The sequence below is a fragment of the Scyliorhinus torazame genome, chromosome 3 (genome assembly GCF_047496885.1).
Source record: "Scyliorhinus torazame isolate Kashiwa2021f chromosome 3, sScyTor2.1, whole genome shotgun sequence".
Classification (NCBI taxonomy): Eukaryota; Metazoa; Chordata; class Chondrichthyes; order Carcharhiniformes; family Scyliorhinidae; genus Scyliorhinus; species Scyliorhinus torazame.
Genome location: NC_092709.1, coordinates 222594839 through 222607492, shown reverse-complemented (window position 1 = coordinate 222607492; position 12654 = coordinate 222594839). Strand labels below are relative to the sequence as shown.

The window sequence follows — 12654 nt, the reverse complement described above, 5'->3', positions numbered from 1 at the left end:
AGACGTAGAGTATCAGGCCATCCGCATAGAGTGAGACTCCGTGCTCTCTGTCCCCTCTCTGGATCCTTTTCCAATTCCTCGCTGCTCTGAGTGTGATTGCCAGTGGCTTGGTTGCCAGGGTGAATAGAAGCAGGGACAATGAGCATCCCTGTATTGTGCCCCTCTGCAGCATTTAGAGCTGGTGGTGCTGGTCAGCGCACTCGCCATGGGCGCATTTTACAGGAGTTTCACCCAGGCGATGAACCCTGCTCCAAGCCCAAACCACTTCAGTGCTTCTATGAGGTACTTCCACTAAACTCTGTCAAAGGACCTTTCTGCATCCAGTGAGATGATCACCTCTGGTGCTCTCTCCCCTGGAGGGGGCATTATTGCATTCAGCAGGCGTCTGATGTTCAATGTTAGCTGCCTACCCTTAACACAGCCCATCTGGTCCTCTGCGACCCACCTCTAGCATGCAATTCTCCAGTCGCCTGGCCAGAATCTTGGCAATATTTTCACATCTATATTGAGCAGTGAAATGGGTCTGCAGCACCCGCATTAAGTCGGGTATTTGTCTTTCTTGGTTGTCAGCGAGATTGCCACTACTCCTAGCATCGGTGGCAGCGTGCCCCTTGCTAGCGAGTCTGCAAACATCACCCGCAGGAGCGGGCCCAGTGCTGGCGTAACGTTTTATAGAAGTCTCCCAGGAGTCTGTCTGGTCCTGCATGGAGTTAATGCTCTTCATGACTTCTCCCCGTTCTAATGGTACTTCCAACCCACGCTTTCTATCCTCCCCCACCTCTGGCATGTCCAGTCTGTTGAGGAACTTTCATCCCTGAATCCCCTTTGGGAGGCTCGGAGTTGTACAGCACCCAGTAGAAGGTCTTGAATGCTTGTTGACCTTTTCCGGTTCGGTTGCTAGTCTGCTGTTGCAGCAGCACAGATTTAACTATCCAGCACTAACTTTACATTCCAAATCTTCGCACTAACTATTTTCTATCCTTCGTTATCTTTCAGATTTTATTGTTATTTGAAGATGACCGCATCAGGAAAGCCGAGTGTTAAAATCAATTTACACAACGTTGTCTCAGGATATTCCCTGAAACAGTGCAGGACACAAAGTTGTAAGTAAGAAAAATGACGTGCACCCAGTTGTAGTTTTGGTTTGATGCCCATATTATCTCCATATAAATTTAGTTGTTCTCAGTAACTTATATTGTCTTTGATTTACATGAAAGATTAAGTCTTGAGAGGGTATTCTCTACTGGAATGCTGAAACTGAGTCCTTAAGGGCAGATAAACAACCTGTTTACAAAATGCGTGTTATATGACCTCTAGAAAACTGAAATATGTTACATGATAGAAATACTCAGCAGGTAAGGCAGCATCTATGGAGAATGAAACAGAAATTGGGACAGCACGGTAGCATTGTGGGTAGCACAATTGTTTCACAGCTCCAGGGTCCCAGGTTCGATTCCCGGCTTGGGTCACTGTCTGTGCGGAATCTGCACATTCTCCCCGTGTCTGCGTGGGTTTCCTCCGGGTGCTCCGGTTTCCTCCCACAGTCCAAAGATGTACAGGTTAGGTGGATTGGCCATGCTAAATTGTCCTTAGTGTCCAAAATTGCCCTTAGTGTCCAAAATTGCCCTTAGTGTTGGGTGGGGTTACTGGGTCATGTGGATAGGGTGGAGGTGTGGACATTGGGTAGGGTGCTCTTTCCAAGAGCCGGTGCAGACTCGATGGGACAAATGGCCTCCTTCTGCACTGTAAATTCTATGATGGTGAGAAGTCTATGAAATAATGGCCATGTTATAACAGCCCCATCGCGCCGGTGAGAATCCGTGCAAGCCGGATTGATCGTGTGAGCGGCCTAAATCACGAAGCTCGCCAAACGGTTTACGATCGAACTGGCTCGCTCCTGTCAGAGGATTCCGAACTCGACTGGGTGTGGCGAGAACCTGCTGATTACCACTCAAAGACCAATTTCTATCTCGTTATCGAGATGGTCGCCGTAGTCAAAGGTGTACTGGGATCGAACCGGTTCGCCAGCGAGAGGTCCCGTGAGCGACTAGTGTTGACCCACACAAATGAGGACCAGGTGGAACAGCACTTGGAGGTTCTCCCAGGCCATTTACGGCACTTACGTGCTCAGGGACTGGGCAGGGTGGCATTCTGGCTCCCCCACAACACCCGGACACTTTTTCTTTGTGAAATTTAGAGTACCCAATTAATTTTTTCCAATTAAGGGCAATTTAGTGCGGCCAATCCACCTAACCTGCACATCTTTGGGTTGTGGGGGCAAAACCCACGCAAACATGGGTAGAATGTGCAAACTCCACACGGACAGTGACCCAGAGCCGGGGTCAAACCTGGGACCTCGGCACTGTGAGGCAGCAATGCGAGCCACTGCGCCACGGTGCTGCCCTGACACCCGGACAGTTGGCAGCCTGATCTCTGATGATCTAGTTTGCCAGCGAGCTCAGCTCTCCAGTGATGGAAAATAATGGGCTCACCCGACAAGGAACTCGCAAGGGCCGGAAAAAATGAGTAAGTGCTGTTCGATAGCAGTCAGGAGCTCGCCAACACAGCTGTTGAGAGGCTCGCGGGAAACCTAGGTCGCGACTGGACTTCGAACCTTTTTTTTAGAAACACTTTTATTAAAATTTGCAACAACTTTAATACAAAACTTACAAAAACACAGAATAACAATTGAACAGTAAGGGTCCCCTCCCCCACCCGACGCTACCATCTGCATTAAACCCCTTCCACTGACCCTCTCATGGTAAACTTAACCTTCTTGAGGTGTAAAGACTCCATCAAGTCACCCAGCAACGCCGAGGCACTTGGCGGTGTAGTCTACCTCCAGCACATGAGGATCCGTCTCCTTGCCACCAATGAGGTAAAGGTCTGGACGTCAGCCCCCACCACCGTCCGGAGTTCCGGCATAACTGAAACCCAAAAAATCATCACCAATGGGTGAAGTGTCAACTCAATTTTTAGGATTTCCGACAAAGTCTCCAGATGTCCGCCAGCTTTGAGCACAACCAGAACATATGTGTATGAACATATGGGAGGGTTTAAACTAATGTGGCAGGGAGATGGGAACCGATGCAGGATGTCGGAGGGACGTAAAACGGGGCCAGAAACAAAAAGCAGTAAGGGGGAAAGCGTAAAGCAGAGACGCCATAGTCAAAAATCAAAAAGTGCGACAGTACAGGGTACATGGACTGAGGAGAGTGTGAAAGGGGAGGTGGTTAATGCAGGATTTAGGGTGTTGTACCTAAATGCGCGCAGTATACGGAACAAGGTAAATGAGCTTGATGCGCACATTGAAATTGGCCGGTACGATGTTGTGGGCATCACAGAGACGTGGCTGCAAGGAGATCATGGGTGGGATTTCAATCTCCAAGGATATATGTCCTCTTGAAAAGACAGGCAGATGGGCAAAGGGGGGGGGGGGGGGGGGGGGTTGCACTGTTAGTAAGGAATGAAGTTAAATCGACAGCAAGGAGCGATATGGGATCAGAAGGCATAGAATCTCTGTGGGTAGAGTTGAGGAATCGCAAAGGTAAAACGACCCTGAAGGGAGTTATGTACAGGTCCTCTAGCAATAGTCAGGATGTGGGGCAGAAAATAAATCAGGAGATAGAAAAGGCATGTAAAAAGGCAACATTACAATAATCATGGCAGACCTCAATATGCAGGCGGACTGGGAAAATCGGGTTGGTAGTGGATCCCAAGGAAAGAAATTTGTGGAATGTCTAAGAGATGTTTTTTTGGAGCAGCTTGTGACAGAGCCTACCAGGGAACAGGCAATTCTAGATTTGGTGATGTGTAATGAGGCAGACTTGATTCGGGATCTTAAGATGAAGGAACCCTTAGGGAGCAGTGACCACAATATGATAGTTTGAGAGGGATGTAACGGTATTATAATTAAATAAGGGTAACTATAAAGACATGAGGGAGGAGCTGGCCAGAGTTGATTGGAAAAGGAGCCAAGTAGGGAAGACAGTGGAACAGTAATGGCAGGAGTTTTGGGGGGTTATTAGGGAGACACAACAGAAATTCATCCCAAGGAGAAGGAAACATGCTAAGGGGAGGACAAGGCATCCATGGCTGACAAGGGATGTCAAGGACAACATAAAAGCTAAAGAAAAAGCATACAAAGTGGCGAGAATTAGTGGGAAGCCAGAGGATTGGGGAGCCTCTAAAAATGAGCAGAGGACAACTAAAAAAACAATAAGGAGGGAGAAAATGAAGTATGAGTTCAATCTAGCTAAGATAGGAAGAGTTTTTTCCAATACATAAAAGGTAAGAGAGAGGCAAAAATAGACATTGGACCACTGGAAAATGTGACTGTATAAGTAATAATAGGAAACAAAGAAATGGCAGACGAACTGAATGGTTACTTTGCATCAGTCTTCACGGTGGAAGACACCAGTGGGATACCAGAGCTCCAGGAGAACCGGGGGCAGAGGTGCGTGCAGTGACCATTACTAAGGAGAGGTTCTGGGGAAACTGAAAGGTCTGAAGGTGGATAAGTGACCTGGACTGGATGGACTACACCCCAGGGTCCTAAAAGAGATAGCTGAGGAAATTGTGGAGGTATTGGTGGTGATCTTTCAGGAATCACTGGAGGCAGGAAGGGTCACAGAGGATTGGAAAGTGGCTAATGTAACACCACTGTTTAAAAAGGGAGATAGGCAGAAGATGGGAAATTATAGGCCGGTTAGCCTGACTTCGGTCATTGGTAAGATTTTAGAGTCTGTTATTAAAGATGAGATTGCGAAGTACTTGGAAGTGCATGGCAAAATAGGACTGAGTCAGCACAGCTTTGTCAAAGGGAGGTCGTGTCTGACAAATCTGTTAGAGTTCTTTGAGGAGGTAACAAGGACGTTAGAAAAAGGAGAACCAGTGGACGTGATTTATTTAGATTTCCAGAAAGCCTTTGACAAGGTGCCGCATAGGAGTCTGTTAAATAAGTTAAAAGCCCATGGGCAGCACGGTAGCATTGTGGATAGCACAATTGCTTCACAGCTCCAGGGTCCCAGGTTCAATTCCGGCTTGGGTCACTGTCTGTGCGGAGTCTGCACATCCTCCCCGTGTGTGCATGGGTTTCCTCCAGGTGCTCCGGTTTCCTCCCACAGTCCAAAGATGTGCGGGTTAGGTGGATTGGCCATGATAAATTGCCCTTAGTGTCCAAAATTGCCCTTAGTGTTGGGTGGGGTTACTGGGTTATGGGGATAGGGTGTAGGCATTGACCTTGGGTAGGGTGCTCTTTCCAAGAGCCGGTGCAGACTCGATGGGCTGAATGGCCTCCTTCTGCACTGTAAATGCTATGGTGTTAAGAGTAAGATTCTGGTATGGATAGAGAATTGGCTGACTGGGAGAAGGCAGAGAGTGGGGATAAAGGGATTTTTTTCAGGATGGCAGCTGGTGACTAGTGGTGTGCCTCAGGGGTCTGTGCTGGGACCACAACCTTTCACAATATACATCAATGATCTGGAAGAAGCAACTGAAGGCACTGTTGCCAAGTTTGCAGATAATACAAAGATATGCAGAGGGACAGGTAGTATTGAGGAAGCAAGGGGGCTGCAGAAGGATTTGGCCACCTAGGAGAGTGAGCAATGAAGTGGCAAATGAAATACAATGTGGAAAAGTGTGCGGTTATGCACTTTGGAAGGAGGAATTTAGGCATAGACTATTTTCTAAATGGGGAAATGCTTAGGAAATCAGAAGCACAAAGGGACTTGGGAGTCCTTGTTCATGATCTCTTAAGGTTAACGTGCAGGTTCAGTCGGCAGTTAAGAAGGCAAATGCAATGTTGGCATTCATGTCAAGAGGGCTAGAATACAAGACCAGGGAGGTACTTCTGAGACTGTGTAAGGCTCTTGTCAGACCTCCTTTGGAGTATTGTGAGCGGTTTTGGGCCCCGTATCTAAGGAAGGATGTGCTGGCCTTGGAAAGGGTCCAGAGCAGGTTCACAAGAATGATCCCTGGAATGAAGAACCTGTCGTATGAGGAACGGTTGAGGACTATGGGTCAGTACTCGTTGGAGTTTAGAAGTATGAGGGGGGATCTTACTGAAACTTACAGGATACTGCGAGGCCTGGATAGGGTGTTTCCACTTGTAGGAAAAACTAGAACCAGAGGACACCATCTCAGGCTAAAGGGATGATCCTTTAAAACAGAGATGAGGAGGAATTTCTTCAGCCAGAGGGTGGTGAATCACTGAGTGTCTTTAAGACAGAGATAGATAGGTTTTTTATCAGGAGTTATGGAGAGAAGGCAGGAAAATGGGGATGAGAAAATATCAACCATGATTGAATGGCGGAGCAAACTCGATGGGCCGAGTGGCCTAATTCTGCTCTGATGTCTTATGGTCTTCTGATGGGCCGGGGCCTCCAGACAACAATCGCGTCTGTCAGCCACCCCTTCAAAAATCGACTCATTCCAGCCTTTATAAGTTGTGCCCGGAACACCTCTTTCAGCTGGATGGGACTCAGCCTCGCACAAGACAAAGTTAATTTCACCCTCCTCAGGGCCTCACTCAAGTCTCGTCCGCCAAGATCGGTCCTAGATCCTCCCTCCACTTTGTCTTTGTCCCCTTAACAGAGCCCATCTCCTCCCCATCATCCGCTGGTATATACCCAACCTGCTGGCCACCTCCGAACCAGAGCAGGATAAAATCCTCTTCAGCAAGGTCGATGGCTGCTTAATCTGAAAGGCTGAAAAGTACTCATTGACTCAGCTGCGGACCTGGAGATACCTGAACCCATCAGCATCTGTGAGTATTAAAGGTTTAGCAAGGCCAATCCCCCTAATTGTCTCTCCCTCTGGAGCAACGTCCTCCTCCTTGGGCTCTTTCCTGCCCAAATAAACCCAGTCACCAGATGGTCAATCACTCTGAAAAAAGCCTTGGGTAAGGATATCGGAAGGCTATCGCACTTAGAACTTGTCCCATTTAATCGCGCCCAACCTTTCAAATTGATGTGAAAATTCATGAACCTCAGCAACTGCACATTCATCATGTCCAGCATGATCCAACTCCTACATGTTACTGTCTGTGAGACTGAAATGAAATGTGTTTGTGACAGCAAATGAAGAAGAGAAGATAAGTTGCTGGACGGAGAAGGAAAATAGTGTTTTGAGATGGAGTCACCTCATCCACATCAGCCAATAGCATAAATTAACTGTTGCAGTTTAGTGACGTGGGACATGCTGGAATCGAGAATTTAGATCAGTGATTTTCATCAACAGTGGCGTGAAAGAACTGATGCATTAGAAGAGTAAATTGTTTTTCACCATAAAAGCTGGAGCTTAAGAACTGCATACATTTGAAGCCCAGAACAAAGTGATTTGGTCTCTTTCTATCTGTCGTGTTACCTTGAGAAATCTGTGAACATGTGCTGCACTGTCCCCTGTACCTCTGCCTTTCTCAGTATCTGACCATTTACTTATCATTTCCTTCTCATGTCTGCTGTCCACAAATAGATCACCTCGCCTTCTCTGGATTCATTCAATTTACCACTTTACTTCCCATATGACGAGTTAATTGATCTTGTAAATTACGTTTAATAAATCAAGGGCTGGATTCTCCATCGGCGCGATTCTGCATTTTGACGGCAGCACACTCACGTCCATGGATTTACCGATGGCATGGGGGTGCCCACAGTGGGAAACCCCATTGGCCGGCTGCCAGGAAGGAGAATCCTGCTGCTGGCGGGTGCGCGCCATGCCAGAAAATGGGTGCAGTGGGACGGAAAATCCCGCCCCAAAACTTTTGCTGTGAGCTGCAGGATCCCTCAAGATTCAGATTTGCTGGTTACCACTGTAATGATATGTATAGGACAAGTATAGGAAAGGGTTAACAAGAGAGACTACATCTATATCAGCACTAGGTGGCGTCACTGAGTGATCATATAAAAGGCTGCATCTCGAAGCATGCTGGGGGAAGCTGATGGAGATTTCAATGTGGAAGGATAATGTGAGGTTGAGTTGTAGTGTAGTTTAGAAATTAGAGAGATTATTGATTACTGTATCACAGATTCAGTACTCTTATTTTCATATCTGTTACTCAGTAAAGTGTGCAAACCTAATCATGTTAAGTAGTGTGAAATAAATTAGTTTTGATTTAAACTTCTTAGTTTTATATTCTTTGTCACCACTACATATCTGGCTATCTTGGAGAATAAGACAAGGAATATAACATGGTACCAGGATATTACTGAAGTTATTTAGATAGAAAATAGTCAGACTCTAAGGAAAAAGAAAACTAGCACGCAAATCAGACCTTCGAAGACATGACTGCTTCCAGACCTGCTACTTCAGTACTCAGACAAGTCCCGAACTAATGGAAAAAGTTCATTTCAACCCTTCAAACATTTCCTTAATAAGGATTCTGCTGAGTGAGTCAGAGCCATCCGAATATCAGATTTATATATGACCATGGATGGCTCCAGGTGCAGGGTATTTGTCCAATGGAAGTTTAAATGACCCGGACAGCTCCCGTGCTGTCCTTGCATGGTAAATACTGGAGGTTGCCGAGCTCATCTTCATGGATTCCTCACGGGTGTGAGCCCACCAGCCCCAGGGAACAGAAAATGAGAGCCAAAATCTAGCATTGGTGTGACATTGGATGCTGGCTCGCTACTGGTCCATTTTACGGGTCTGAGCAAGACCAATTTCACTCATTTAGTGCCCATTTTTTCCTGTGATTGGCACTAATTTCTTGGCACTTTATGTGCAGTAAAACCAGAAAAATTCACCCTGATACATCCTTATAGTCGGGCACGGATCACAAGGTCTGTGTTATAATCCCAGGTTCATGCTTTTATTTCCTACATAATGGACAGAAAAGGTGTATTTGTATTATAAAGGATGCAGGATCTACGCATTGGGGTGGCTGGTGACTCTCAATCCAAGTAGATATCCGATGTAAAGAACGTAAAATTGTGACAACCATGGTACAATTTTTGCTATAATCTTTGCTATAATGAAGCCTGTGGGTTAGTAGTTTGAATGTGAACAGAATGTGAACGTGACACTGCCAAAATCATCACATTTCTTTATATTTGCTGTTGCTTTTCACTCATTCATCAGCTTTTCCCCCCATATTTTTCAGCCTGTTTTGACAGCATTTATGATGGTTTGGACTTTCCGGGAAATGACATTCACCAGTCCGTTGTTGAGGATGTGCCCAGTTGTCAAAGAAAATGTACAGAGGAACCTGACTGCCAGTTTTTCACCTTTGTAAAAGGAGAATACCGCAATGCGAAACAGCGGTTAGTCACTTATTCAAGGGATGGAGCGTTCACAACCGCCGCCAGCGGGGTAAATGGTGGGCAAGGGGTGGGGAGGGGGGGGGAGGGATGGAAAATGGTGCGAGGCCCAGAAATGTTTTCATGCTGGTGTGAATGCACAGCAGGATCTTCCAATGATGCCAGCCATGGTGTGTCAGAAAACCTGACCGAGGCTGGCATGAACCTCATTTGCATCTCCTCAATGGATGCAGGTAAAGGCCCGATCCTGCTAGCAGACTCTTCACGATACTAGTAGGAAAAGACTCTGGCGTGAAACACGTCTCAAACAATGTGGTGGACAAATGTTGGGACTCACCTGAACAAAGCCTGCTGCTGCCTCCGTCACCAACCCTGACCCTGGAGCAGCACAGCAGTGGGCCAAGGCTGCATCCACTGCAGGACGTTCCAGATTAGGAGCCAACGGGAAACACTCCACGTACCCGGGAGAATAGTTTCTACAACAAATCTGCTGCGGGATTCTGCGCCAGCGGCACCCTCCGCTTCTTCGACAGAGTACCCATGCCTGCAGGTTTTCCGATTGCATGGGCTGGCCACAATGGGAAAATCCCATTGGCCGGCTGCCAGGATGGAGGATCCTGCTGCCGGCGGGGGCGCGTCGTGCCGGAAAACTGGGTTGGCGAGATGGGGAATTGTGTCCCTCATCTTTCAAACAGCTGAGTGCTCTCTCAAATCCTTCATCTACAACAATTTTTTTTGTCAATTTTTATCTATTTATAGGGATGTCTTCACAGAATAAAAACAACTCATCAGTGACACAACCAGATCAGGGAATTAAATTCACCCAATATCAATAGAACACCAGCAGAATCAACGTATGGTGAATGACTTTGTAAATATTGCAAATCCGCATGTTTCTGTGATTCTTTTTAGCTACATTTGCTACCGCAAAAAGACTGAAAGAGGAACTCCACCAAGAATAAATATTCTTCAGAATGTTGTGTCTGGATTTTCTTTAAGGGAATGTGGAGACAATCACTCAGGTAATTCCAAAATGAGCATTGTTTAATTTTGATTCACAAAACAGTGATGTAGAAGCTGAATATCAATACACATTTCTGTCACAATACTTTATCTTCATTGTTGCTGGACACAAATTCTCACATAAAGGAGATACTGTGTGATCTGATAGGAGAGCTAATTGATGAATTGATGCCTTGTGATTGATGTTGATAATTCTCAACAAGAGAGGAAATGTTCTCTGTGCACTCGGTGTAAATCTGAAAATCTGTTCATAAAGAACTAATTTGTTGTACCAACATCACAAGACAGGAACAACCTGACACGATGAGCCCGCAACCTAAACTCAGTTAGTCTGAGGTACTGAATGACGCTGATTGTAGATATACAGAGAGATTGTGAAGGGACCTGACAGTGTCAACACTGAGAGGATGATTCAGCTGTTTGAGAATTGAGAAGATGGGGTGACAATCTCAGTTTCAGAGGTCGATGATTTAGGACTGACATGAGATGGATTTCTTCAATTGGAGGAGCAAATCTTGGAATTCCCTAGCTCATGGTGCTGTGGATGTGTCATCACTGAGCACATTTGAAGTTAGGATTGATAGAGTTATAGGGCGGGATTCTCCGAAAACGGGGCTATGTCCCCATGCCGGTGGGAAAACCGGCGCCAAGCACTCCAGTTGGCACCGAAGGGCCGGATCCCCCCATGTGCCCCCCAGGACCACCCCCGCACACTTACCTGCCAGGTCCCGCTGTGTGTGAGGTGAGTAATTCACACCGGCGGGATTGGGCAAAACGTTACGGCCACTCGGCTCATCGGGGCCCGGAGAATCGCCCGGGGGGGGGGGGGGGGGCACGCTGTCAACGGCCCCCGACTGGTGTGGCGGGAATCCGCCGGCCCCTGAAAAATGGCGGCGGAGAATCGGGCAGCCATCGTCGGGGCGGCGGGGTGGGATTCGCGCCTCCCCGGGGGATTTTCTGACCTGGCATGGGGTCGGAGAATCCCGGCCGTGGTCTCTGAAGGAATCATGGATCGGGGAAGCAGGCGGTAAGTGGTATTGAGGTACAAATTGGCCATTTTAAAGCTAAACAAAATCATTTGGGTTTCTTCTTCTGCTTTTTGTGAGTAATCTGAGAACAGACATACAAGGCATTTGGCAATGAGAACCAGAGATGTCCTGAGAAAAAGAAAATCACACAGTTGTTGTGAGATGGATTTCACAGCACAAAAGGGTGATGGCAGGAGAATCAACCATAACTTTCAAAAGTGAACTGGATTAATAATTGATGTGAGGAAATCTGTGGTGTTCTGGGACATGGGCACCTTTTAATAAATCTTTCTGACAACTGATTATTGATATGAGAATTTTATTCCAGGGTGTATACGTGATACAGTGTCAGAAGTAGACTTTCCTGGAAATGATATTGAATCGGTCCTTGCTCCAGACGCCAACTACTGTCAAAAAATCTGCACCGAAAAGAGCCAATGTCAGTTTTTCACCTTTTTAACAAGAGATTGGACGACTGACAACCGAAGGTAAATCTGTACTGAATTCATTCAGATGTTTCAATGGAATATGTTATGGTTGTCTCAGGTTTAGCATTTGGTCAGACTTATCCACAGAGGATAATACTGATTGAAATTGGAACAACTCCTCACGCTGTTCCAGTATTCTTCTACTACCTCAATATTCTTGCTGCTCCGGTCCTTGCGCTGTTACAAGTGAACTCTTGTTTGTTCCATTTTTGTCAATAAACCACATTTATTTAAAATTAAGTTAGAACTAGAAATATTGGTGAGGCTTCCTATTTAAATGAAAGCAATCAGTTAGAATGTCAACGTAAATATCATGTCATTCGACAAATCCCAATGGTAAAAATTATTGGCGGACTTCTCCGTAGCCCTACACCGAAATTGGGATCAGCCATCGGGGGCAGAGAATTGCTTTTGATGCCAGAATCAGGGCAAGCATCAGTGTGACGGCTGTTCGCGATGCTCTGCCGCCTCCAAATCGATGTCCTCGGGCCGCGTGCTACGCGCAGTCGCGACGTCGATGGCGCGTCATCAGTCGACCTACCCATGATACTCTGCCCCCAATTGGCTGAGTTCCGATGGCGCGTGCCATGTGTGGTCCAGCGGTCGGGAACCTGGCGTGTCGGCTGCTGACAGTGTCCAGAGCCGCTACACTCGGTCAGAATCCGTGCCGCTGGCCGGCTGTTTCTGCTAGGGCTGGGGGGAGTGGTGTGGGGTGGCCAGAGGGTGGGCTTTGGGATTGGGGTGGGCGGGTACGCAATTCAGCAAGGCCGGCGCTATGTTTCCCGGCGCGACCAGTTCAGCTTGTCAGCCCTGCGCATGCATAGCCCGTGACCTGTCGATTCTTTGACAGTTTCC

General features: G+C 47.0%; 1 protein-coding gene across 1 annotated transcript in view; it reads left to right on the top strand.

Moving 5' to 3' along the window:
- Positions 1-12654, top strand: part of LOC140408952 (uncharacterized) — a 241605-nt gene that overhangs the window by 107729 nt on the left and 121222 nt on the right. The window contains exons 20-23 of the mRNA XM_072496904.1: positions 997-1103; positions 9104-9263; positions 10173-10282; positions 11640-11799. Coding sequence (XP_072353005.1) covers positions 997-1103; positions 9104-9263; positions 10173-10282; positions 11640-11799 — 537 coding nt within the window. The remainder of the gene's footprint in view (positions 1-996; positions 1104-9103; positions 9264-10172; positions 10283-11639; positions 11800-12654) is intronic.